The sequence below is a fragment of the Daucus carota genome, chromosome 5 (genome assembly GCF_001625215.2).
Source record: "Daucus carota subsp. sativus chromosome 5, DH1 v3.0, whole genome shotgun sequence".
Taxonomy (NCBI): Eukaryota; Viridiplantae; Streptophyta; class Magnoliopsida; order Apiales; family Apiaceae; genus Daucus; species Daucus carota.
This window is the reverse complement of record NC_030385.2, coordinates 46,153,086-46,180,837: the sequence shown is the minus strand read 5'-3', so window position 1 is coordinate 46,180,837 and position 27,752 is coordinate 46,153,086. Positions and strand designations below refer to the sequence as shown.

Below are 27,752 nucleotides of genomic sequence, written 5' to 3'. Positions count from 1 at the left end.
ATTTTTTGGCATTTTTTAGTGTATTTTAAGTTTTTTGAAATCCCATCAAAACCAATGGGATTTTGAATCATTATGCTTAAATCCTATCAACTCTGCGACATTTTTTTTCAAAAAAAACAAAAACAAAAAAACTCTGCGATATTTTATCAAGAATCTGCACAAAATCAAAATAACACACAATCCATTAAAATTCATAGACTAAAAACAAATCATTAAAATCCTAATTGAATACACTGTGTTTGCGTGTATATATAAATGCATATCGCCAGTCTCATTTTCAACCAATACGAAACTGCTCTCTCCCTCCAAATTTAGCAACACGCTACTCACCATTCACCACCCACTAACACCATGGCTAAGGTATGTCTATCATCGGTTATTGTTTATTATTCCCGATAATTAAACAGATCCGCATTTCGTATTTTACAAGATTCAAATTCTCGACCTCCTGCATGTGTAACTACAGTATTACCGTCTCTAATGCATATGTGTGCGTGTTAATTCTTCGATTCTTATAATTTTTTCGATATTTTGTTGCAGCAAAAGGTGGTTATCAAAGTGACCATGTGTTGCCCTCAGAAATCTCGCGTCAAGGCCATGAAGATTGCAGCTACTACTGATGGTAATTTCTTGTTCGATCTTCATAATCAAATATGAGAATATTGAAAATGACAGGAAATTGAACTCAGAAATTTTTTAATATATTTGAGTTCTATCATGTCAAGTGAATGATTCTTTCAAAATTTTAAATGATCAACTCTCCTAAAATACCAAAATATTAGGAGAAGCGCTTACAAAGACATATACCAATTTCTTGTTCTTCTCGCTGGACATATGTAATTTATTAGTTATATTTTGAAATTTGTTAAACAGGGGTTGAATCAGTAGCATTGAAGGGTGATGACAAGGACCAGATAGAGCTGATCGGAGAAGGAATCGACACGGTGGAGCTCGCCAAGTGTCTGAGAAAACACGTCGGCCGTGCAGATTTAGTCAGCGTCGGTCCATTCAAACCCGAAGAGAAGAAAGACGACAAGAAGGACGAGAAGAAGGATGACAAGAAAGACGACAAAAACGATTTCGTGCCCATATATTACTATTACCCTCCGTACAATTACGGTCCTGCTCCATGCTATAGTTACGAGCCGTATTGCCGCGACCCTTCTTGCTCCATCATGTGAATCCCGTCTGATACCCGATCTGAAAACCGAAAATCGATAATTTAGTCAATAATGGTGTGATTTTTGATTAAATTTCTGCGAGAATGGCGAAAAAGAAGTTAAAAAATAATCGCAATTAATTCTGTTAGGTCTTCAAACTCTTGAAGGTCTGTTCATAGACAGTGATATATACTTGCAATTTTCTGTAAACTGCTGGGAATGTTTCTTCTTGTTTCGGGATGATTATTGTTTTCACTAATGATCAGTCCTAATTATCCAATTATTGGATTTTGTTCTATTAACAGTGTTACAGAAATCGGGAATCAGACCTAATCGGTTGAGCTACCGATTCAGGGATTAATCGGAAATCGGGGATTAATCGGAAGGACTAATCGGTGTGAAAATCGGATTTATTTTAATATTAAAATATTATTTAATATTTAGTTATTATTATATTAGCTATTTAGTAACTAATATATTTACTATATTCATAAATTTTATAATTACTCATATTTAAAGTAATATAGTATTTTAATTCTAATAATTTATCATATATACTTCAATTATTAATAAATATATATATAAGGATTAATCGGATCGATGACCGACCTTGTAGGGGATTAATCGGTTAAATCGGGGATTTTTAGAACACTGTTTGTTAATAATAATTCCGCTCAAATTAGTATATGCTATAATATTAATAAAAAATCGAGAGTTCGTGCGTGTTTTTTTTGACAGAGCTGCGCAGCTGTTTATCATCAATACAGTGACGGTGATAACGGCTCGTAAGACTCTGGCTAATATTTATATGAAATATATTATGGAGGTCAACTTCATCCATACAAATTATCGTGCGCTAAGCAATCTCCACTTGTTTTCGTTGATATAACTTATAACTAATACGGTTTTTCTGTGTTGTGCCCATTGGCACACACTAAGCGCTAACTTTTATGAGTATGATGCATTTTTATTGGTCTTCCAATTATAAATATGGATGGCCCCCCCTGCATTTGCACCAAGTCCACCAATAAAAACCCACCAAACTCATCAAAGTTAGTGTTTATTGTATGCCCTTGGGCACACATTAGAAAGACCCTAACTAATATACATCTTTCCTTTTAAGATCTACGAACCGAAGGTCAATCCCGTTATATATCGTGTATCATAAATTGTATGAATGATGAAAGGAAATGTTATATCGAGAGCAATCTTTCAATATCCAGAGCAATTTGTTAGAATTTATATTGAAAGTGTGTGATTTGTGTAGATAAAGGGGTTGAGAATTAAATATGTTTTGGAACTAAAACGTGCTCTGGATTTAATATTTTCCATGATGAATTACAATATGCATAATTTTCTCCTGAAATATTTTAAAAAGTAAATACAATATTAATAATTTGACTAAAACGCCCGATTTTTTAGATAAGACAGGGAAGAAAGTAACAAATTTACTTTAGTCAGAAATGATAATAAACCGGTCACTTGTGCTATAAATATCACATTTTTTCATCAAATATTTTTGTTGGGTGTATATTTTATGTTGAAGGGAGTACATGATATTGATGTATTAACTGTAATAATGAGAAGTAATTAGATGTAAGTACATGTCATAATCCCGATCTTTCCTCTTAACTTACGTCAACTTCATTTTGCATGAAATCAGGGGTATATATATGATTAATCAAGTAATATAATATATAATTTTTTCATAATTGAAAAAATGTGATGATAATATAGTCAACCGTTTCATGCAGAAAATATATATAGATTCTTTTTCAAATATATTTCTCACAGTGTGCATCACGCGAATTTTTTATTCAAAAATTGGTTAGTGTTAATAATAAATGATTAATTAAACAAAATAATATGTGTATATGTGAGGGAGATTAGGACAGGCAACTAACTGTCATAGTTAAGGGACCCGGGACAGAGCTTGGTTTAAACAAGTTGGCAGAAGCATCAATGAAATTTCACAAGTACTGGTGGTTAACTTGAAAAACAGCTGATCAGTGATTCTAATGTTCATGCTCATGCGATTTTTTTAATAATATTATAATAATATGGTCTCTTTGAAAAATTTGTATATAGATGTGAATTTTTTCCGAAAGATAATTCTCAAATGTATGTTCTAAAAATAACTAGAGTTTTCGAATTAATGTCATATCATCTCTTTCGTTAAAAAATTTCACTCTAGTATTCTCGATGCGTTATTTTTTGGAATAATCAGAGATGATCAATCCATTCTAAAGTACAAGAGGTATTTGAAATCCAATAAACTGTTTACACAAGCTTATAGAATGGCCCATGGGACATGTATTGTTCGCAGCCCCCCTTTTAAGGTTGGTCGGGCCCATCTATAGTTGCCCATCATTTTTTCAAACGAATTTGGGCCTGGATATTTTTTTATCCACTGGATTGGAAGATCTTATATTTTGTCGGCCCAAAATTTCAGTTTAATACTACATGTGCTCTTTCAATTAGCTTGATTTTTTACGCAGATCGCTTTTGATAATGGGGCCATTTGGCTGCGCTTAAAAGAAATGTCTTATTACTTAAAGTAAAGAAGTGAATTATTTATAAGTGTTTGGATACCCATGATTTATAAGTCACAAAGAAGCTCCAAATCATCTCTAGTTTTTTTTCTTGGCTTCTTAAGAGCAAGTCCAAGAGTGTCCTAGTTTATGCCTCAAATATAATATAAAATATTATGTCCTAGTAATTTAGGACATACTTTACTAACTTGAACTCCAACAATGTGCCTTATTCTCGCATTATGTTTAATATTTTATTATTAAAGACTTTCTTTCATCATTTAAGCATAATATAAAAGTAGAGAGAGAAAGAGAGTGTGATGAGAATTTATAATAAAATATTGAATAGGGCCCCAAAAATAGGGCTTGAGAGGTTGTCCTAGTGATATAAGGCATCACTAGGACATTGTTGGATCAAATTTTTTGATCAATTGTCCTAAATTATAACTTAGGACATGATATAGGGCATCTCTTGGACTTGCTCTAAGCACCATTTTAAATGCTTCTATAAGTTACCCAAATACTCTGAAAAAAACTGAAACTCTCTTTTTTTATAAATAAGCCATAAGTCGGGGTTGCCAAACACACGCTATATAATAATTTTTTCGATATATCTGGTATCCAATCCCATTTTAAGTACATTTTAGTGATGTAAGCTGATCTAAGTGTATGAAAAGGAAAGGTCCATTTTTTTAATTTTCATGTTCAAAATAAAATTTCAAATTTAATTTAACTTTATTCTTCAAAAAATTTACGAAAACAACTTTGTCTATAGTAGGTGATCCTCAAATAAATAATTATGTAGGTAGAAGATCATGATCAAAATCTGATAAATAAATAAATACATACGTACATATTATAACAGACTAGTAGAATTTTCTTGGTTGAAGAATTCAAAGCAATGATAAATTATTAAATTACTCCTAGTACAACAATAAAATACTTTTGAGTTCTAGCAAATTAAAATAAAAGAGTGTCTAGTTGTCACAAGTTAAGTGGGTTTTGGTGAGCAAATGACAGATTTTCAAAAGGACGGCAGTATGTAAAGTGATATTTGCCAAATTATGTGGACATTAAATCCAAGTCATTTACAACAAGCCAGCTAAGCCATTTTTCAATTATTTAGGTGTTTTTTTTTTTAACATAGAAGCCGCATCATAAATTCTGCTTTTTCCGGAATAGAACTTGTGTCTCTTTTTTAACTAGCTGAACCGATCCTGTGACCAAAATGTCTTTCATTTTCATTTTTCGGAATTATTGTATGAGTAGATAAATATGTTTTATCACATTTTGACAGAAAAATTCCGTAGACGTGATTTTTTTGTTATATCATCTCGATGCTTCGGTTAATTATCGATTTGATCAGGTCATTATTTATATGAGATTGTTAATCATAAGATATGTAGAAATTTATGGAGGCCCTAGTATTCTTGCATAATTTATAGGTGGCTAATTAAAATTTGAAGTTTCTTTTTAAAAAGTAATGATCACATATAAAATGAAGTTTCAAATTCGTTTTACTGAATTTAAAATTGTGATTTATATTTGTAATCTAAACCATCTTCTAATTTATTATATAAATAAATTTTAATTTAAAATCAATAATCAATAATAAATTAAAACTCCTTATTCTTTTCCCTTTTGGTCCAGAGCAATGAAATTCGAAAACATACTTATACAATTCGTGTGACGGGTAAAGAAGACATGCTTTATGACATGATTCTAGAAATATCTACCAATGAAGTAGACGGACCGGACTTTAAGTCGAGGAATCAAGCAACTATAACCTTTCTTGCCAAAGTTGGCTTCTCCTTTTCGCCAAAATAAAACGTGCCCTTTTCTTTTCTTCTTCAATTTTCTTTCTGAAAACCATATTTTCCTGCATAAAATTTATTTATATCAACAAATTTAAAAATGCTAGTAGATTATTCTGTTGCTTACTTAAATATTCATTTGCAACTAAAAAAACATTAAATAAGATTATGAAAAAAAAGAAAACATTAAATAAATTAATTACTCAACCTTTTATTTATATGATTTGGTTTCGAATATTCTCTTTTTCATTTGTTTATTGTAATCATATATCATTTTAATATTTTTTTTTCATAATTTCAAAACTTTTCTGGAACGAGCGAAAGTCGAACTTTGATGTTCGACAATAACAAAAAATACCTGCCACGCTCGTCTTTGTATACCTGTTTAATCCTCCACTGTCTCCCTCATTTCTTTGTATTTCTTTTACGTTGCTCGACATGTATTTTAAAGCACATGTAAAACATATTTTTATAATTCCTTTTGAACTTTTTTTTATAAAAATTTAAATAGTAAAAATCTATTTAGAAAAAAAATTCAATATAATTTATCAAATTACATGTTATGAAAACATTAAAATGTTGTGTGTGAGTCCGTCTCCTAATTTAAACCAACTAGGGGACGGAGGGAGTATATCACACTCATACCTTTGAAATCAAGAATCAGTCCCTCCATTTTTTTCCGTCAAGTCTTCAATAATATTTTAATAGCTGTCGATACTTATATTAAATTATAAACTTCTAGTTAATACTTCGAGCCCAAGCAAAACTGTAGTCTCATACTCTCTCATCTCACCTATTCTCTTCCCAGTTGCGAAACTACTAATTCTTAAAATCAACTGGTCACTTTACTAGTGATCTGTAATGCACAAGCAGTATACATTAATATGAAAAAAATGTAAAACACTGGGAATCATCCTATATTAAAAAATAAATAATTTTATTTTGTAAAAATCAACATCTAGCTCCATTGACTTTGAAGATATGCATTGACCATACATGAACAGAGGGATTTGCATACCATAAAATATTGATGGGTTGCGTATGGATACATTTTTTCCACATAAATATGTTAATTGTATATTTGTATGTGAAATAAAATGACCGCCTGCAGCTTAAAATACATTATTGTAATTAACATGTTATTTTAATTGATTCACGCGACGCGGGGCCTTAATTACCGCATATTGAAGATTTTTATAAAGATACGAGACATTTAAATCAATTATATCGAATTAGAATAGTTGGAAAAAGGAGTTTCCTTAACAAAATTATCATATAATCATTGTGGAACATTTAAATTTCAATATTTGAGAGGAAAGATCCATCTTCGATTTCCCGTCCAAACAAAATAAGAAAAAAAATATCTGTCCTCATACATGTTCACAGACTCCTTAAATTTGTAATAAGTAATTCAAAAATAAAAATATCAAATAAATTTACACTTTCAAAAATACATGAATACAAGAATATACTCCCTCAATCCCCCTCATTTGTTTGCATTGGGAGACGGGGATTCGACACGCATCTAATACTCTCATTTGTTTACATTGGGAGACGGGGACTCGACACGCATTCGAATACTCTTATAAAACATATAAAACGTAGTTTGATCAATTATTTTGAATTTTCTTTTTCTAAATAAAATTTTGATTTAAAAAAATGAGCGGGACAGAGAGTATAAGCCTGCTGAATATATAAACACTGCAATAGAATACTCCGTACTATACTCGGTCGGAGATCCAAATGTTTGTCCAGCTGCACTGTGCGTAATGATTTTGTTATTCTTCTGTTTGTATGTCTAACAATATTATGAGATCTGATTACCAAGATTGCGCTAATCCTTTTCTTTGGACCGACATTGCTGTCCAAAGACTGCTAGATTTTTATTTAGCTATACAATATAGAGACCAAAATTAAATCCGGCAAAAAAAAAATTAAATTAAAATAATAATAAAAGTAATTTGTCTAAAAATTAAAATTTGGTTACATATATTTTATTCAAACGTATATTAAATTTATATTTAGAAATTTTTTTTATCGTATCGATTTCCTGATGACTTTTCTTGTCCGGCACCTTGTATATTGTAATTTGAATACTCCTCCAATTTCAAGATAATAATCATTTTGATATTTTACACATAGTTTGAGGTGAAAAACATAATTCTAAATATCGTTTTTCAATTTTTATTTCTCAATAAAAATATTGATCTTAAACTTTTATTCAAAAAATAAAATTTGAAAAATAATATATAAAAATATTATTAGCTCATACAATTGTCCTCTTGACGTCATATCATGACGACTAATGTTTTTAAGGCTTCCAATCATATCCTCGATCCCCTATATAAATTGTTGCATGTTCATACTCAATCTTACCCTCTGCTTCTCTTACAATTTCCTCCAAAGATACCGGGCACAAAATGAAGGTACTACAATTCAGCTAGCAAAAATGTTTTTTATTAGTTCCTTGTATATTTACTACCTTGCATAGCTAAATTCATTTTTGCACAATTTTTTTGCAGCAAAAGGTGGTGATCAGAGTGGACATGTCTGATCCCAAGAAGTCCAAGGCCAAGGCCATGAAGATTGCAGCTACTTTTCCCGGTAAGAACTCTATTTCTTTCGAAACCAACACGATTTCACGAAAACAGTCTCTCTGCTTGTCGAGTTGCTGAATAAGATTTTAACTAAACGTGGGATTAAAAAAATAATTTATACTCAAATTTTAGACTTAGTCAGGGTTTTAATCTTGGTTAGCCTTTCTTGGTTCTGTCCGTGACTCGGTTTGCATATGTTTCTCATGATTCATTGATTGATGTTATGTATGTATGCAGGGGTAGAATCAGTAGCAATAAAGGGAGATAACAAGGATAAGCTAGAGGTGGTCGGAAATGAAATTGATACGGTCCAGCTTGCTAAATTGTTGCGAAAGAATGTGGGGAGTGCAGATTTAGTGAGTGTTGGTCCGGCTAAAGATGAAAAGAAAGATGAGAAGAAGCCTTATTTTCAAGTTTATGGTCAGAATAGTTACCCTTATAATTACTATTATGCTGGACAGGTTCCGAGTTATCAACCTGTTTATGAGGTCAGAGATTCCTACAGTGACCCCAGTTGCTCGATTATGTGATCAGCTGACTGCTGAAAGTGTATCGATGATCGGTCTCATCTTCAGGATTTGAAGACGTAAAAAAAGTAGACACCTGAGTATCACGCCAAGTATTACATACCTGTACAACACTAATAACGGCAGTGAATTTTTCTATTGGTTGCTTAGCTTAGCTGCACATATATGTAAATCTGTTTCTGTAATTATAAACTATTACTGTGATTTTTTCCAGTTTTATGTAGCCAGATGCTCAGTTTTCCGATAGTAATTCAAGTATTTCTATTCTTTAGTTTAATGCTTTTCTGAAGATTATTCAGTGTTGCTTTTTAAGCTTGAACTACAGAAACATCGAAACACACAGGAGAATCCAAGGTACATATCCTGAGGTACTCATGTAACTGGTCTTCACCTCCGGCTGCAGTTGTGCAGGGAGCCTAATGGCGAAACCTTTTCTCACTTCGAGTCAAGCACCCTTGCCCTCGTGTTTTCTACCTGAAACAGAAATGCTCATTTTCAATTTGTATATGTTTCACATTTTGCAGAACTATATTCAACCCTTAATTTTCCTAATACTTTTGAAATGAAATGTTAAGATAATACGCGAGGAAGCCAGTTTAGAAAACGGAACCTCTTTTTGCCATTCTGATAAACTTGTAATAATAGCAAGCTGAAGACTCTGCACCAGACCTCCTGTTAATAAACCAATCCAAAGACCCTTGGCCCTCAAATGCACCAGAAACCCCAACAGTAGAGCCACTGGAATTCCGACTAGATAATATGCCCCGAGAGTCACGCAAGCCCCAAGGCCCTGCCACCCGGTTCCTCTGGCAACTCCTACGAATTCATAGAACATGGTTAAAAAAGCGAAGAGGACTACACATTCTGAAAAAAATGAAAAACATATTACTAAGTTGATTACCAGAAAGTATCCGATGAATGCTGTCAAAGATCATTGTGAGACATATATATGGAGTCATTCTCCTCACATAGGCCGCTATTTGGTTATCGCTCACAAATGCACGTCCCAAAATATTACGCAGGCTGAAAACTACTAAAGCTGAAATGCTCATCTCTGTAACACCAAGAACCATAACTACCCAGACAGTCCTCCGAACTGCCTTTGCATTTCCAGCCCCTAATTCACTTGAAACCCGAACACTACAAACGTAGAAGAAACATTAAGTACAATTAATATAACTGAATACAGTTGGTTGCATAATTTGTGAACAAAATTTCACACACCTTGCCGCAACTGAAAGAGAGTATGGGGCAAAATTATGCAGGAGCACGACTGTAATACTGTTATAACAGATAGCAGAAGTGAGCTTCTCGATTAATATCAAAATAATTAGACTATCATTTCAACAATATCTTGAAACACAGAAGCATTACATAATAGACAGCACTGAAGTCTCCACTTGGGGATTTTTCATGACCCCAGCCAGAAATATGATTATCTCGCATGCCCACCATTCAAGACTGCAAGGAAACATTTCGGTGAAAAGTATTAGAGCAGATAATTCTGAGGTAATAGTGAGAAGCTAATGATAATTTTTTTAAGAAAAACGCCTCCTAAAACCGGTTTTAGGAGAAATGGTAGCTTAAAATCATACTTACCAGACCATGAGAGCAGATGGGATACCAATTTTGAAAAAGTCCTTGATTGTACTAAAAACCTCCATAGAGAATGGAGCACGAGTATCAGCACATTTTGGTGAAAACATGGCGTAAAGGCCAAGAAAGATGGCATTGAAGCAATATGATAAACCAATAGCTAGTGCTGCTCCATCACTTCCCATACGAAACTTAAATACAAATGCCCAACAAACGGGGACATGAAAAGCCAGAGTTGAAAGTGAACTTGCAAGCAAAGGAAGAAGCAAATACTGAGACTGCAAGTAGCGAACCAACGGTTGAAGGATAGCATAGGAGAACAATGCTGGTATTGAGCAGATTGCAAACCTTCCGGCTTCGTGTGAAATTTGAGGGTCTTGGTGGATAATGATCAGAAGTTCTTCCACGAAGATCCATAAAATAGTTACTGGTATGCAAAGTATAAGTAGCGATATAATGGCCCCATAAGTATAGATGGAAAGCTTTTTGTGCTGCTTTGCTCCATAGGCTTGACCACATGATGTTTCCAGTGCACCGGACATTCCATACTGTTTTTAACAGAATCAATTTCCAATTAGTTATGACATGCAACTTAAGAAACAAGAACCGAAAGTAAATGGAAAATGCTAGGTACTCCAAAAAGTGTTCCCAATTTTTTCTTCTCAAATCTAGTTGGCGATGTATGACTAATTCTACTCGCATTAATAATAATGAGACCCCATGTTTGCACATAAACCACCCAATTAAAATCAACCATTTATATGCCACGTCATTGTAAACAGAACTTAGGCTAAATCCCTTAGGTCTTTTTGTAGCTAACTTACCAGAAGACTGAAGCCTGTAACATTAGTAAAAGACATGGAAACGACAGCACTCGAGAGAGAAAGTTTCCCAACATGGCCAATCATTAAAGTGGACAGAAATCTTAACAAATATTGCATGGTTGAAACAAGCAGCATAGGAAAGAAAATTAAACTGATATTTTTGGCCTCTGCTACAAACTCGTTCCATGTTGATTTTGCAACCATTTGTTTCGCTTTGTTTTCTGGTGTCTTAACTGCTACACCACCCTCTTCGTCTGCCATGGCTTCCGCTTTGCTATAGCAAACTAGTTTTTGTTTTCAAAACCCTACACATATCTTTACGTGTAGATTTTTCACTAATATACAGGTTGCAGAGGACCCTCTCTTCATCTCAGAGCAGTCAGAGATGCTTTTATGCTTTTCGAGCACTCAGACATTTTCTTTTTATACGCAAATTCAATCATATACTTTTTATACCAAATTAGACATGCTTTATGATTTTTCACATTTTTTTTATATATTCAAGAACACATTGTAAATCTTTTGCATAGGACCATTCATCTGAGTGCTCAAACACTTTTCTGATTCACTCTTGCAATAAAAACAAGCTTATAGATATATCTAACAAAAACGAAACTATAGATAACTTCTTGTTATGATATACATGCAGTAGTGAATATGACAAACATTATAATATCATCCAATATATGGTCATTCTGAAAGTTTGTTATGAAGGTTGAATCATGGCAAAACTCATTTCTGAGCCGAAACTTTCATTTCAATTACATTGCCCCGTGTCCTAGCGAGAGGTTCCCTAAATATTATAAACAATTCAATTTCTAAATAGCCGGAGACTCTACATTGAATGACAACTGGACTCTACATTGAATGACAACTCCAACAATAATCTCTATTTGTGTTTTCTATAACATTAAATTCAATATTTATTAGCAGAAACTTGCCTGAAGGTTTGTTAACTTGCCGGTTATTAAGCCGAAACTTTCATTTCAAGCACCCTTTCCCTAGCTTCTACCTGCAGCAGAAACAACATATTCGTCAGCTGAAACTGCTCGTTTTAATGTGTATATGTGACTCACATTCTGCCAAACACTTTACAAACCCTTCACTCTCCTAATAATTCATAGCATTGTATATTCAAAGGCACTTCCATCATGTTCTTTAAAATAATATGTTAAAACATGTCGAATTATAATATAAGCTCTTTTTTCCAGTCTGTTGAACTCGTTATAGTTGCAAGCAGAACACCTGGCACCAGAGATCCAGTTACTAAACCAATCCTATGAACCCTTGGGCCTCAATGCACCAGAAACATCGAACCTAGAGCTACTAGAATTCCAACTAAATAGATATGACCCGAGATTCACATAAGCCCCAAGACCCTGTCACCCTTTCCTCTTGCAACTCCTACCGTTACATAAAACATACTGCTACAGACTCGTAAACTGTTAATTTTGCAGCCATGTGTTAACTTTTTTTTCCCATGTATTCTTATATTATTATCATGTTACGTTCGCGCATTTTAATACTGCTTATAAAATATGTTTCATAATATTTTTAATTATTTTCTTAATAACTTGTAAGGTTATAAATAAATATAGAGAGTTCACCTAATTTGGGTTTCGATTTTTTTTCAAAAATCCACAAAAACAATTGGATGGAATAATTTTTTTTATTATGTTTTGTTCGTTGAAATGTGTTCAGCATATAAATCATTTTTAACACGGTATCATTATCAACTACATATGATTTTAAAATCGACTCTATTCCATTTGTATTATAACATTATTAATTTAAAATATATATAAAATTAACCAAAATGTTAAAAAATTTCACTGATATCAGTGAAATATATATGTCCCCTCAAAATAAATGTTTCGTGGAAGGTAAAGTCGTCATTTCAAAAATAAAAACAAAAACTCTTCCCTAGAAAATATTTTATTATGCACGTCCCAAACAAACCCATATAAGTGCTAGATATAATTAGTTTTTCTTTAACTACTAAAAAAATGTATCGACGAAAAGTATTTTCGAGGAATAAACGGAAATCTAAAATCTTCACCTACACGTAAGTGATAAACATGTTCAACCAACCAACTTGCAATCAACTAACCCTTATGTTGAGACTTTTTCGATAATATTTCAACAGCTGTCTAAACTCATTTTATGTTCCAATTTATAAAATTAATATATGAGACCCAACCAGGAGTTTAGTTTCACCCAACTCCCACCTGTCCTCTTCCTAGTTGTGAGTCACTCGTCAGTATTATACTATTATTAATAAGGAACACTACTACACTAGTGACTCATCCTGCTATTTATCAACAGTTAAGTTCCTGACATTGAATATATTATAAAATACTTTGATGAGTGTCTATCCAAACATTTCTCCCCACAAATTATATACTCCCTCCCTCCCTCTCAATGGTTTACATTGAAGGGGGACACGGAGACTAAGATAATGTATAAAAAATGAGTAAAGTTAGATGAAAAGTGGGTAAAGTGGTGGGACTTATCAATATATAGGGGCCGTTTGGCTTAGCTTAAAAGAAGTGACTTCTTGCTTATAGTAAAGAAGTGGAGTAGAAGTGAGAAGTAAATAAGTTAATAAAGTGTTTGGAAAAGAAGCAGAAGCTGTGATAGAGAAGCTAGCATTTTCAGCTTCTTAAAAGTGCTTCTACTTCTTTACACAAACGGGTCAAAAGAAGCAGAAACCAGAAGAAGCTTCTGCTTCCGTAAACCAAACAGGCCCTTAATAATAGATTTGAGATAATGGATGAAAGTAGTGGGTGTAATAGTAATTTTTATTGTTAAATATGAGATGGTAGAGGAAGATAGTGGGTGTAATGATGGGAAAAATTTACTATTTATAGTAACGTAAAGAAATGAGAGGGACATCTGAAGGACAGAGGGAGTACTATATATAGTGTATATATATATATATTATATTTAATGTGCAATTTTATCAATTTACGAAGAGATGATTAAACTAGCGTACTTCTATAATTAATATATTACAAGAACCGTTGATGTAGTAGCAAGAACAGCAATAATTGATTAAAAATATATATAATTTATATTATCTTACTAATAAACAATATAGAATTTGCATTCCAGAAAAATAAAAAATATTAAAAAGACATAAAAAATAGTATTCAAGACTTTCCGGACAATGTTATTACTTTATAATTATTTATTATTAAAAAAGTGATCATCTTTCTTGACGTAATTATGACGATCAAGGTTAATTAAGATTAAGGTTTGAACGCTTCAAGGCTTCAATCATTTCTTCTATAAATTTGTTGCATGTTCATACTCTCTTTAGATCCTACCTTCCTATTCTCTTACAAAATTTTTCTTCCAAACGATAATACACCAACACAATGAAGGTACTATAATTTAGCTAGTACAAATGATTTTGTATAGTTCTTTATGTATTTTGTTACCTTGTAACAAAATTTAATTTTTTATTTTTTGTGCAGCAAAAGGTGGTGATCAGAGTGGACATGTCTGATCCCAAGAAGTCCAAGGCCAAAGCCATAAAGACTGCAGCTAGTATCCCAGGTAAGACCTCTATGTCTTTCCGATGCTCGTGTGGTTTCTCGAAAACAGTCTCTCTACTCAGGTTTTTTAATGTTATGTATGTTTGCAGGGGTAGAATCAGTAGCAATAAAAGGCGATAGCACGGATATGCTAGAGGTGGTCGGAAATGAAATAGATACCGTCGAACTCACTAATTTGTTGAGAAAGAATGTGGGGGGTGCAGATTTAATCAGTGTTGTCCCGGCCGAAGATAAGGTGAAGAAGCCTGTTTGCTCTAATTGCTCCATTATGTGATTAGCCGACTGCTGAAAGTGTATAAATGATCTGTCTTACTTTGATTTTTCTTCAAAATGGCCGTCTTCAGAGTTTGAATTCATGAAAAAAGTAGACACTTGAGCATAACGTCAAATAGTACCTACCTGTACTTAGTAACTGCAGTAGATTGTTCTATTTCAAAATTAATGTATTCGCTTATTCTTGTGATTTTTCAATATAAATGTAGCCAGATATTCAGTTCTATTGTAAGATTCTTTACACGTAAATTTTCAGTAAAACGCAGAAAAAAGCACAGGATCTGCTGTTTATCAAAGCATTTAAACATCCTTGTATAAACTTTAACACCCTTTTGATTCACTCTTGCAATTTGTTATGAAATACATGTACATGTAATAATGAAGACGACAGACAATTTCATCGTTCCGGGTCTTCTACACTTGCAGTGAATCTGATATCAAAACTTTTTCTCACTTCTCATCTGGGACTTTCACTTCTTGCACCCGAACTCTAGTGTCCTCTACCTGCAATAAAAACGATACGTTCATCAGCTGATATGCTCCGTCTTACATGTTTCACTTTTCACAGACTACCATTTTCCGCGAGCCTGAGCTCTGATACATGTAAAGTGACCAATTCTCCCAAAACCTCAAGCTGTTAGGAGGGCTTATCCGGATCATATTAGATTCTAACAATAAGATTTTGGCAGTCAAGTAAAAAACATAACCTCTTTTTTCCAATCCGTAAAACTTGTTATAATGGCAAGCAGAATACTTTGCACCAGAGCTCCTGAAACTAAACCGATCCAAAGACCCTTGGCCTTCAAATGCACCAGAAAACCTAATAGTAGAGCCACTGGAATACCGACTAGATAATATGATCCGAGATTCACATAAGCGCCAAGTTTCTGCCACCCGGTTCCTCTTGCAACTCCTACGGATACATAAATCATGGTTAAAAGGAAGATGCAATAATTTTTTTTAATGTACTGACAAAGTTAGAAACGAAATAAAATTATTAAGTTTATTACCTGAAAGTATTCCTTGAATGCTGTCCAAGGCCATGGTGAGACATATAAACGGAGTCATTCTCCGAACATAGTCCACAATTTGGTTATCACTCACAAATGCACGTCCTAGAACATGGCGAAGGGAGAAAAGTACTGCCGCGGAAATGCTCACCTCAATAACTCCAAGAACCATAACTACCCAGACAGTCATCCGGACAGCCTTTGGATTTCCAGCCCCTAGTTCATTTGAAACACGAATGCTACAAATGTTGAAGATGTTCTGTTTATTAAGTACACGGAATTGAGTACAACAAACATTAAAACACACAGTTGTTTTGACATAAGAACAGAGTTTTCCACAGACCTTGCAGCAACACCGAGAGCGAACGGAGCAAAATAATGCAGGACAGCAACCGTAATACTGTTATGATTTACGAATAAGATTTGATTAGCAGAAGTAATTTTTCTCTTAAGGATTGTATATTAATATTGCCTTATCAAGAACATGAGCAATATCAGAGAAAGAAGCATTGCCTTATTGAGAGTACTGAAGTCTCCAGTTGCGGATTTTTCATAATCCCGGCAAAAAATATAACTACCTCATACGCCCACCATTCGAGACTGCAGAGAAGCATTTGTTAAAAACTATAAAGAGCACGCTGTTACAGGAATTGAAAAAATTGACCAAACCAAGCGGTGACGAAACCAGGATTTTGAAACAGTCGGGGCTAAGGTAAGATAACAGAACGTTGAATTTTGTAGATCAGCCGGGTCTCAAATCAAGTTTGTACTGATTTTAACTAAAAATCATGATTTATAAGATAATTTCTCTAATTGATTTTTAAAGGTCAACCGGGGCATTAACCTAATCGACATTTCTGGCAAACTATAGGAAGCATGGCATTGAAATGGAAATAAAAAATTCTGGAACCTCTGCAAGTATAGAATTACAAATTTACAACTTACCAAATCATGAGAGCAGATGGGATGCCAAGCCGCAAGAAAGTCTTGATCGTACCAAAAACCTCCATAGAGAAGGGAGCACGAGTATCAGCACATTTGGGTGAATACATGGCATAAAGGCCAAGAAAAATTGCATTGAACCAATATGATAGACCCATAGCCAGAGCTGCTCCATCACTTCCCATGTTAAACTTATACACAAATGCCCAACAAACCGGGACATGAAAAGCCAGAGTTGCTAGTGAGCTCACAAGCAGAGGAAGAATCAAATACTGAGACTGCAGGTATCGAACCAATGGTTGAAGAATTGCGTATGGGAATAATGCTGGTATGAGCCGGATTGAAAACTTTCCGGCTTCGTGTGAAATTAGAGGGTCTTGGTGGATTAGGATCAGGAATTTCTCCATAAATATCCATAGAATAGCTACTGGTATGCAGAGTAAAAGCAGAGATATTATGGCTCCATACGTGTACACCGAAAGCTTTTTGTGCTGCTTTGCGCCATAAGCTTGACCACATAATGTTTCCAATGCACTCGCCATTCCAAACTGCATTTCGACAAATTAAATTGTTAAAATATAACATGATGTTGGTAAGCCTCTTCCTGATACCTCGAGGTTTTGAGAGAATGAGTCACTTAATATGGTATCAGACCTCAAATTTGACGGAGGTCCCAGGTTCGACTCTCCATCACCCTCAATATTCTCACAATATAATACAGACACGAAGGCATTAATAGACGAATACGAGATTTAACTTACAAGAAAACTGAAGCCGGTGACATTTGTGAAAGACATGGCCAGGACAGCCCCAGAGAGATAAAGCTTTCCGACATGGCCAACCATTAAAGTGGACGCAAATCTTAATAAATACTGCGAGGTTGTAACAAGCACCATTGGCAAAAAAATCAAACTGATCAGCTTAGCCTCTGCCGCAAACTCATTCCATGTCGATTTCGCAACCTTTTGTTGCGCATTGTTCTCTGGCGTCTTCACTGCAACAACACTCTCTGCATCTTCCATAGCTGCAGCAACTGCTATAACTGTAAGACTATGTGCAGGGCTTATAAATAGCTTATAAGCCAAAAAATATATGTAAATATCAATTTATAAGTTGTTTAAGAGCTCGCCAAACATCACTTATATAATGTTTATTGGACGGCAAATGTACAAGCTTACAAATCAAAAGACAAGGCAGTACTGTTCGGATTATAATGCTTGGGTTGGTATAGTATTAAACTAAAATCAACAATGATAGAATAAATCATAAGAGGACAGTCTTAAAATATGATGTTCAAACATACTTTACGACAAGAGCATATTTGCTAGTTGCCTAAAAAGAATGACAATTTTTGTATATTTGCAGATAGGTAGTTAGGGGATCATATCAGATCGACTAATAATAGAATTAGCTAACATGAAATTCCAAAAAGAAGTCTTGCAAAGTCGTGTATAATGTACTGCACTCTGCATTTGTGTAGGCGTGGTTAATTAACAAAGAAAAAATGGATTCTTTGTTGGTTATCTTCCTCCGTTTGTTTTGAGAAATTTATTTCATTTTTGCATCAAGAAAATATAGTCGAACCCCTGCTATTCCTGTAGAGACCAATTTCTTAATCATTGGACAAAGCTACATGTTATAAAATTTATATAACAGAAATATTAAACTACTTACAGAATACTAGAGACAAGTATCTAGAAAAAAACCCAAATAATAGACGTAAATGTTATAATTTATTTAGTGGGTGTTTGGCAACCCCAACTTATGGCTTATTTATAAAAAAAGAGGGTTTCAACTTTTTTTCATGGTGTTTGGGTAACTTAAAGAAGCACTTAAAATGATGCTTGAGAAGCCAAGAAAAAAAGCTAGGTTACTAGCTTTTTTCTGATTAGAAGCTTCTTTGTGACTTTTAAGTCACGGGTATCCAAACACTTTTAATAACCTATAAGTTTAAGCCAACTTTTTATTTATAATTCACTTCTTTACTTTAAGCAACTTTAAGCAATAAATCACTTTTTTTAAACCCAGTCAAACGACCCTTAGTTTCTAATTGTTTAATATATAATCTTAAAGATTTTGACCGAATTGAACAAATTGAATGTAAAAGCCTTAAAACTTACATCATTCCCTGCCCATAAGCTGAAGCTAGGGTTGATGAACAATGGGCGGAGAAACGCAAGAAGCAGGGGTAGATCAAGATTAGCGATTTGCCAGATGAACCAATTCACAAAATCCTCAAACATCTCGATTCTCTTGAGGGAGTAAAGACTTGAATATTATCCAAAAGATGGGTGAGTCTCTGTACTAGTCTTCCTTGTCTCCATCATAAACCAATCCTACTACACGACTATGGTCATCACGATGGCCTCGAGTTTGTTCGGAACTTCCTCAAGAACTGAAATTAAAAATTTGTTATTTCAACTTTTGAAGCCGATTACATAATTTTGGGCACAAAGATTATATGACACAGAATTTGATCAGTATGTTCAAGGCAGTCAGAAGAACCTTGCTACTCAAGACTTATAAATCAAACGACAATAAGGCAAATTCTCTTATTCATACTCGTTTTATCTACTTGTTTTCAAAACATATATATACATTACAAGGGTTAATGTCTCTAGCATATGTATGCTGTGATCCGTTAAAAAACATACAGTTTTCTGGCCATTGGATGCATATTCAACGGTCAGGATTAAGACAAAATTTGAGTATGTCCCGCGCTTTTTTAGCGTTGGACGGGAAAAACCCATTTTAACGTTGGACGGGAAAAACTCATTTCTTTACGTTACTTTTTGGCACGCTTTTTCAAACTCATTTAAGGTATAGTTTCATAATATATTTTTAATTTTTTTTTCCTGAATAAAAGTTTGATATTTAGATTTTTATTAAATTTTTTTTTTTAAAAAAGTTGTGAAACTATACTTTATAGTACTCAAAATGCGTGCAAACGGCGAACGCAAACAACCTAGAGGGACGGAGGAAGCATATTACTTCTAATATTTAACCAAACACATGATATCATATGATATCTCGAATCTTTATCAATTTCTAATTTCAATCTCATATCATTTCGCGAATCAAATAATATAAAATAAAAGCGTAAAAAAAATAAAACATTTAATAATAGGAAAAAAGATAAGAAGCCGGAAGATCTATAGATTCTGTGCTGAAGAACGAAAATAGCTAAAATAGTCGACCAAACAATTGATAATGTACGACAAGTAGACATGATTTCACTAAAATAAGTGTATTAGCCTTTTAGTAAGTCGTTCCTACATTAATTTCATACACGTGGTTTATTTAATTTTTCGATAGATTATACTACGACTTTTGAAATTAGTATCCGTTGGCCAGCTCTTTCAGATCCTGCTTTCATCGTAGCTTTGTGTAATCTGATCTGTCAGGCTCAATTTGACCGGAAAAGAGAGCACATATGTTGATGCTAAAGAAACTGGTGCTGACAGATAATTGTTGTAATTATTTTTGAGCGAATTTCTTTGTCAGAAGATGAAAATTCTGGATGACTATAATTCAAAATTAAAATCTCGACGATTAACGATTATTGAAAACTGATTGTATAAATCGATTGACAGGAATTCGGATTTTATATATTATTATACAATGGTAAAGGAATGCCTATGCAATATGCATGCATGTGAGCGTATCATCTCAGAAAGAAGAACTTCATTTCTCTTTCAAATAAAATAAAGATAAGATTACGTTACGTCTCGGACCCTGCAGTACAATGCGGAAATTTTGTGAACCGAGTTACCGTCTTATCACAGAGGAAGTATAATATTAAAGGGGTATTGGCTGTATAACTTGTGCACTGCAGATTTAGCATATACTTTAAGCAATAGGATAGAATAGTAAAAGTTACACATCTTTCTACTATATAATTAACCAATATGCCCCATGTTGCATAGTAGTATTCAAGAAGAAAGCAAGATTTGAGTGTAGAAAGCTACCAAAAGAAGGAGAAATGGGAGCAGCTACTGCCACTCCCCTTTGTGTCTTTTTATCACTTATTCTTTTATCACTACTGCATGCTCCCACCTTTGCCAGAGAAAAGGTAAGCATCCTTATTAGCATCTGATACAATGATTAAGCCTCTATGTTTCAATGATTAAGTCATTATAGTTCTTTAAGTCCTTTTCTTTTGTAGCACTCTTATGTGGTGTACATGGGAGCTCATTCTCATGGCAAGAGTGTCTCGTCTGCTGATCTTGATCGCGTGACTGAGTCACATTATAAGTTCCTCCAGTCATTCTTGACAAGGTAATGAATCTAGTAACTAAGATTGTTTTATTTGAGAATGATGAGGAATCTTATTAGGCTTGGACTTGCGGAAAATGCAGGACTGAGGAGGCTAAAGATTGCATCTTTTACTCGTATACAAGACACATTAATGGTTTTGCTGCAACACTTGATGATGAAGAAGCAGCCCAGATTGCTAGTAAGATGGGAATCAAATGCTTGTGCTTTGTTTCATATTGAAAATATTTTTTTTAAGTAAATTTATTTAACTAAGGTTGCAATTAATGTTTTTAATGCAGGGCATCCCAATGTAGTTTCGATTTTTCCAAACAGGGGGAGAAAATTACATACCACCAGGTCATGGGGATTCATGGGGCTCGAAGATCATGGTGTAGTCCGTCCCAGCTCGATCTGGAAAAAGGCCAGATTCGGTGAAGATACTATCATTGGCAATCTAGACACTGGTTAGTTTTCCTCTATTGATATTGTCACTGATCATGGGGATAATCAGCATCATTTTCTTGCCTGAGCCTAGTCACTTGATACCGTTTAGCTAAATTTCTGAACTTGTTTACGACTTATAAGTCAGAATTCATTGTCAGAAGTACATTTTAGCACCTTAAAAAAAGCTCAATCAAACAAACTCTTGATTAATATACACGGTTGTCTTGGGTATCAGAAGTCCAGATCATTGACTTCGAAAATAAATATAATAACAGTTTTGTCCTGTTAAATATTTTTGTCTGACAGTCTGACACAGAAGTCCAAACAATCTTGTATTCTATAAATCTCAGTTTTATACTATCACTCTTTAAGATGCTTGGCTTATTCTACATAACCAATGCACATCTTTTCTTGAGAAGGATAGTAAATCTTGACCCGGTTAGTTGTTTAAAAACTATATTGCTGCACAGATCCATTAGTATTCCTTCACTGGGCTGGGATTATTCATATGTTTCATAGAAAAATTCATGGACATAATTGCCCTTTAAGATGCTTTATCAAACTGTTTGCATATATAATTATGGATTGTTTCATTATTTATACCAGGATGTTGTTTATATAAGCCTCTCTTATATTATAATTGCGGCATCACATGCCCTGTTAGACAAGTTTGGAAAAAATGGTCCCAGAAAGTGCTTGTTTTACTCTTAAAGTTAGAAATGTGCATGCATGTGTACAACAGAAGCTAGAGTATAATTAACAAGAAATTTACGGTCATGTTCCAGCCTTCGGGGCCACGAATTTGGTTACTGAAGGAGTACGATACCAATGTCAATTATCAAGTTCAATGTCAACTATCTCTAGCCTCATGTTTTGTGTATTGGGAATGGTCCAGGTGTCTGGCCGGAATCTGAGAGCTTTAGTGATGAAGGACTGGGACCAGTTCCATCAAAGTGGAAAGGCATCTGTCAAAATGATGGTGATCCCAGCTTTCACTGCAACAGGTATAATCACTTTATACAATGTGTTCTAATTGTGGCCCTCTACAGGGACCTCTGCATTATTGACAGGGAGGATTGCACTGCACTATGTCTTGCTAATTCAATTTGTAGAAGTGGTTTCTCAGCTTTCTATGCCTGATTTTCCATATTCATTATGTTAAGTTAGCTTGAAAGTTGACAGGGTATTGATATATATGTTTTCTCTTAATGAAGGAAGCTGGTTGGAGCTCGGTATTTTAACAAAGGTTATGCTGCTGTAGTTGGATCTCTTGATCCGGTCTATGACACACCACGTGATATTGAAGGACATGGATCACACACTTTATCAACAGCAGGTGGTAGTTTTGTGCCTGGGGCAAATGTTTTTGGTTACGGCAATGGGACAGCAAAAGGTGGATCACCAAAAGCACGAGTGGCTGCATACAAGGTCTGCTGGCCCCCTGAGGGTGGTAATGAGTGCTTTGATGCAGATATATTAGCTGCATTTGATGTTGCCATTGATGATGGTGTGGATGTGCTGTCTGTTTCACTGGGAGGTGATGCTGTTGGGTTTTTCAATGACAGCGTGGCCATTGGTTCTTTTCATGCTGTTAAGCATGGGATATTTGTTTCCTGTTCAGCCGGAAATTCTGGACCAGATGCAGGTACTGTTGCGAACGTAGCACCTTGGCAATTCACAGTTGGAGCCAGCACCATGGATCGCCAGTTTCCTAGTTATGTCACTCTTGGCAATAAGATTCGGTTCAAGGTTAGTTGTCCTCATCCTAGTCAAATTTTTCATAAATACTCCCTCCGTTTCAAAATACATGTCCACTTTAGAAAAAAAGTTTTGTTTCACAATACTTGTCCACTTAAACTTTCAATGTAAATTTATATTTCCAAAATCAACTCTCCTCCACACATTTCAAATTTATATTTCCAAGATCAACCATATACCACATATTAAGTTCAATTAATGACTTATTACACCTCTTTTTTCTCAAAATCCACTTTTCTTAAACTATGTGATTTTTTGAAAGTGGACATGTAATTTGAAACGGAGGGAGTATAATTTTTGTGTCGTGGACTCAGAGAGTCAGAGTTGATATCCCCATGAACACACTTGAAAAATATTACTGTTAACTCAGCGGAGGGAATATTATATAAGAAGAACTGTGAATCGATGAGAAGATGGAACACCAATTCTCAAACATAAAACATGCAAATGATCATATTAAGCATTTGTTCTTTTAGAAGCTGATCTAGCAAAACTTTTTTTTCTTTCTTATTAGGGAGAAAGTCTTTCAGTAGAAGTTTTGCCAAGAAAGCATTTCTATCCAGTCGTTAGATCTAAAGATGCCAAAGCTGCTGATGCATATGCAGAAGACGCGTAAGGACAGAAGCTATTGGTAGTCTGATTCTAATAATGCTTGTTGCATACAAACTATTCACTAAAAAAGTCTAGCAAACATGACAGTGTCTTCTGGTGATCTTTTTATTCATTCAGTGAACTTTGCAAAGCTGGATCTTTGGATTCTACTAAGGTGAAGGGAAAGATATTGGTCTGTCTTCGGGGTGATAATGCCAGGGTTGACAAGGGCCAGCAAGCTCTTTCAGCAGGTGCTGTGGCAATGATCCTCGCTAACAATGAAGTTTCTGGAAATGAAATAATCGCTGACCCTCATGTGCTTCCTGCCTCACATATTACCTACACTGATGGCCTTGCCGTCTATGAATACATCCAATCAACTAAGTATGGCAACTAGAAAATAAATTTAATTATATAAGTTGTTTTATATAAAGCTAATGGTACATATTCCTTTCTAAACTTTATCCAACATTCACAGGTCTCCGGTGGCTTACTTAACCCGTCCAACAACTCAGTTAGGTACAAAACCAGCTCCCTTCATGGCTGCTTTTTCGTCAACAGGACCAAACCTTGTCACTCCTGAGATCCTCAAGGTTCTGCAAGAATACCTAATTTTAGATTTTACCAGTTCTGGTAAACATAAATACATAAATATATGTGCTAAATAGTAATGATGTTATAATTTTTCAGCCTGATATCACTGCCCCAGGAGTAAGCATAATAGCTGCTTACACAAGAGAAGTAGGACCAACAAATCAGCGATTTGACAAGCGACGAGTTCTTTTTAATGCAGTATCAGGAACTTCCATGTCATGCCCTCATATTTCTGGCATTGCCGGCCTGCTGAAAACTCTGTATCCAACATGGAGTCCTGCTGCAATCAAATCTGCAATCATGACTACTGGTAAGAATATCCTCGTCGTTGCAGTACAGCAGAGTCTATATCTTTCATCTAGTTAGGATTTTTTTCTTACTGTTAAAAAATGAAATAGTTAGAAGAAATTCTAAGGTCTTATCATATATAAGGAACTTTCATCCAAGCAATTTAGTTTACATCATATACTACTTGAACTATATGAAGAATACGTCTGCTATGCTGATATATATTCTTAACATTCCAGCAAGAACACAGGATAACAATATGCATGCAATGACCAATGCATCCCACTTGAAGGCATCACCTTTCTCATATGGAGCAGGACATGTGCAACCAAACCGTGCTATGGATCCCGGATTGGTTTATGACCTAACTGTAGACGATTACCTTGTATTCTTGTGTTCCCTCAATTACAATCAAAGTCAGATCACACTGTTTTCAGAGGAGCCTTATACCTGCCCGAAACACATTATTCTCATGAATTTCAATTATCCTTCCATCACCGTCCCTAACCTCAAAGGCTCAATTACAGTGACCAGAACGGTTAAAAATGTTGGTTCACCAGGTACGTACAAAGCACGCATAGTTAGGCCACCAGGAATAACAGTTGCAGTTAAGCCAACTAGCCTGAAATTTGGAAAGATTGGCGAAGAGAAGAAATTTAAAATTACAATGAAGCTCAAACAAAGAAGTGCAGCCAAGGACTATGTGTTTGGGAAGTTGATATGGTCAGATGGTAAGCACTTTGTGAGGAGTCCTATTGTGGTTAAGGCATTTTAAAATTTTAATGCTAGCAGGTTATAATGATAATTTATTCTTCTTCTTTTTCATAGCCCTTGATTATTATGATTAGATCATTATTCTCCTCTTCATTTGTTTTGGCCTGTTTATTTTACTGTAGCTCACACAGAGTGTGTTGAGTACTGATTTTTTATGATGATTGCAAATGCAAAGTAAACTCTTTCTCTTTGGTCTGTTGTGAGAACAATGTGCTGACTTTAGGGTCAATATTTGTAGACCTCTTTATTTATCTTTCTTATCTTTGTTAATAATTCAGATGTTAATTGCACAGTTTTCTGATTTCAGATTTGAATTATGTTTGAAAAAAAACAATATTTTCTTTATAGAGAAACCTGCTGCAAATTTCAATGAATAGGTTGCATGTCAATGATGCTGTTGCCAGGCATTGGTTTCTGGACTCCCCTAGTCCACATCGAATGTCTCTCATTCATCACATCTCTCCACTTCCCTGAACCTGCATACATGTTTGCAAGAAGCACATAATCGCTGCTATGATCTGGCTCCAATTCCAACAAATGCCTTCTCACTACTTCTCCTAGTTCAATGTTCCCATGAACTCGACAAGCAGCCAACAGAGTCCTCCACACAATAGCATTGCATTTCAATGGCATGCTTTTAATAAAATGGTAAGCCTCATTAACAAAACCAGCCCGACCCAGCATATCAACCACACATCCATAGTGTTGTATGTTAGCTTTAATTCCATACTCTCTTGTCATCAAATCAAAATACTTTTTCCCTTTTTCTACCATTCCTCCATGGCTACATGCACATAAAACTCCCAGGAAACTAACATCATTAGGAACCTGCAACTTTTCAGCTAACAAAGTAGAGAACAGTTTCAACGCTTCACTGGCTTGGCCATGCGTTGCCAATCCTAATATCATTGAATTCCACGTCACTAAATTCCTCTCGCTACTCTCACTAAAAATCTTGTACGCTTCCTCAACTTGTCCACATTTTGCATACATATCAATCAGTGAATTCAGAACCATAACATTGCTCCCCAGGCCAGCTTTATCAGCAAGGCGATGAATCCACCTCCCAAAATCCAAATTCCCCAACACAGAACATGCTGTCAGAACCGCAACCAATGTAACATCATCAAACTCCACACCACACCTCCTCATCCTGGAAAAACACTCGTGCGCCCTCTTGTAATTACCACAATTAACATGACAATCAATGATAACATTCCAAGTCACCACATTCCCACCGGGCCTTTCATCAAACAGCTGCTGCGCAGTGTCGATATCCTTCAACATCCCATACATATGAATCAAAGTGTTCCTCACAAACACATGACCCTCCAACCCATGTTTCACAACACTGCAATGTATCTGTTCCCCCAACAAAACAGACCCCAATTGCCCACTAACTTTAAGCAAAAAAGAGAAAGTGAAATTATCAGCCTTTTCCCCAGTTTCTTGCATTTTCTTGAAATACCCAATAATATTCTCAACTTGCATTGTCCTAACAAACCCTCTGATCATTGAATTCCAAGTAAACCCATCTGGGCTCTCAAGATTCTTGAAGACAGAGGTTGCATAGTCCATTGAACCGCGGTCAGAGACTGCGCAAAACACAATGATCTTGCCCATAAGATAGAGATTTTGGTCAAGGCCAGATTGAATGATTTGTGCATGTACTTGTTCTACATCTTTTAATGTGACACATTTCTTGAATGTTGAGAGTAAAGTTTGCTCCTTTACTAAGCTGTTAGAAGGCAGTTTGGAACAAAAGAAGCAAGAATGTTTAGAGATTGGTAATAAAACGAGGGAAATTTTGGTTTTGAATGCAGAACTCAGGAGAGCCATGAAGTAAGTTAGATTCTCGTATTAGGCCACCTGGAATAACAGCTTCAGTTGAACCACATACCATGAGGTTTGCGAGGGTAGGTGAAGAGAAGAGTTTTAAACTGACATTGAAGATCAAACAGAGAAATGCAGCACTTTGTGAGGAGTCCCATTGTAGTTGAGGCAATATAGAATTTTCTCCCTTGCAAAATCCCTGACTTTGAAAAGTTCTCGGACACACCAAGAAAAATTTGCAAGTATTTTCTTAGTCCAGTGAACATGAAGAAAACTGAGTTATTCTCCAATGCTGGGAAAAAAAAAATGAAGCATAATTGCATTTCTAAGTGTCTCAAATCCCCAAGCCACCTGCCTCCTTAGAAAAAGAACAATCTCT

At 34.9% G+C, this 27,752-nt stretch overlaps 7 protein-coding genes across 7 annotated transcripts; 4 read left to right on the top strand and 3 right to left on the bottom strand.

The window, feature by feature from the left end:
• The first annotated feature begins 233 nt into the window (after nt 1-233).
• Nucleotides 234-1,458, top strand: LOC108222178 (disease resistance protein RGA5). The gene is made up of 3 exons (XM_017396082.2): nt 234-360; nt 541-622; nt 874-1,458. The coding sequence occupies exons 1-3, from the start codon at nt 352-354 to the stop codon at nt 1,179-1,181; spliced, it is 399 nt and encodes a 132-aa protein (XP_017251571.1). The 5' UTR covers nt 234-351; the 3' UTR covers nt 1,182-1,458.
• A 6,383-nt stretch (nt 1,459-7,841) lies between these two features.
• On the top strand, nt 7,842-8,842 carry LOC108221991 (heavy metal-associated isoprenylated plant protein 16). The gene is made up of 3 exons (XM_017395865.2): nt 7,842-7,931; nt 8,028-8,109; nt 8,340-8,842. Exons 1-3 carry the CDS (start codon nt 7,926-7,928, stop codon nt 8,630-8,632), a joined length of 381 nt encoding a protein of 126 aa, XP_017251354.1. The 5' UTR covers nt 7,842-7,925; the 3' UTR covers nt 8,633-8,842.
• Nucleotides 8,843-8,859: 17 nt separating this feature from the next.
• LOC108221990 (protein DETOXIFICATION 14) lies at nt 8,860-11,451 on the bottom strand. The gene is made up of 7 exons (XM_017395862.2): nt 11,050-11,451; nt 10,229-10,773; nt 10,004-10,090; nt 9,854-9,910; nt 9,531-9,769; nt 9,240-9,445; nt 8,860-9,103 (listed from the first exon to the last, which is right to left on the bottom strand). Exons 1-7 carry the CDS (start codon nt 11,308-11,310, stop codon nt 9,065-9,067), a joined length of 1,434 nt encoding a protein of 477 aa, XP_017251351.1. The 5' UTR covers nt 11,311-11,451; the 3' UTR covers nt 8,860-9,064.
• A 2,829-nt stretch (nt 11,452-14,280) lies between these two features.
• On the top strand, nt 14,281-15,108 carry LOC135152568 (heavy metal-associated isoprenylated plant protein 16-like). Its single transcript, XM_064092892.1, has 3 exons — nt 14,281-14,435; nt 14,529-14,610; nt 14,699-15,108. The coding sequence occupies exons 1-3, from the start codon at nt 14,430-14,432 to the stop codon at nt 14,881-14,883; spliced, it is 273 nt and encodes a 90-aa protein (XP_063948962.1). The 5' UTR covers nt 14,281-14,429; the 3' UTR covers nt 14,884-15,108.
• Nucleotides 15,109-15,192: 84 nt separating this feature from the next.
• LOC108224066 (protein DETOXIFICATION 10) lies at nt 15,193-17,977 on the bottom strand. The gene is made up of 7 exons (XM_017398616.2): nt 17,596-17,977; nt 16,838-17,382; nt 16,406-16,492; nt 16,236-16,292; nt 15,893-16,131; nt 15,590-15,795; nt 15,193-15,386 (listed from the first exon to the last, which is right to left on the bottom strand). The coding sequence occupies exons 1-7, from the start codon at nt 17,854-17,856 to the stop codon at nt 15,333-15,335; spliced, it is 1,449 nt and encodes a 482-aa protein (XP_017254105.1). The 5' UTR covers nt 17,857-17,977; the 3' UTR covers nt 15,193-15,332.
• Nucleotides 17,978-20,587: 2,610 nt separating this feature from the next.
• LOC108224067 (subtilisin-like protease SBT5.3) lies at nt 20,588-25,593 on the top strand. Its single transcript, XM_017398617.2, has 11 exons — nt 20,588-20,906; nt 21,000-21,112; nt 21,193-21,290; nt 21,391-21,555; nt 22,431-22,539; nt 22,750-23,284; nt 23,808-23,905; nt 24,023-24,268; nt 24,363-24,477; nt 24,575-24,788; nt 25,006-25,593. Exons 1-11 carry the CDS (start codon nt 20,817-20,819, stop codon nt 25,539-25,541), a joined length of 2,319 nt encoding a protein of 772 aa, XP_017254106.1. The 5' UTR covers nt 20,588-20,816; the 3' UTR covers nt 25,542-25,593.
• A 232-nt stretch (nt 25,594-25,825) lies between these two features.
• On the bottom strand, nt 25,826-27,645 carry LOC108221863 (pentatricopeptide repeat-containing protein At4g21065). The gene has a single exon (XM_017395717.2). It carries the CDS (start codon nt 27,377-27,379, stop codon nt 25,907-25,909), a length of 1,473 nt encoding a protein of 490 aa, XP_017251206.2. The 5' UTR covers nt 27,380-27,645; the 3' UTR covers nt 25,826-25,906.
• Nucleotides 27,646-27,752: the final 107 nt, after the last annotated feature.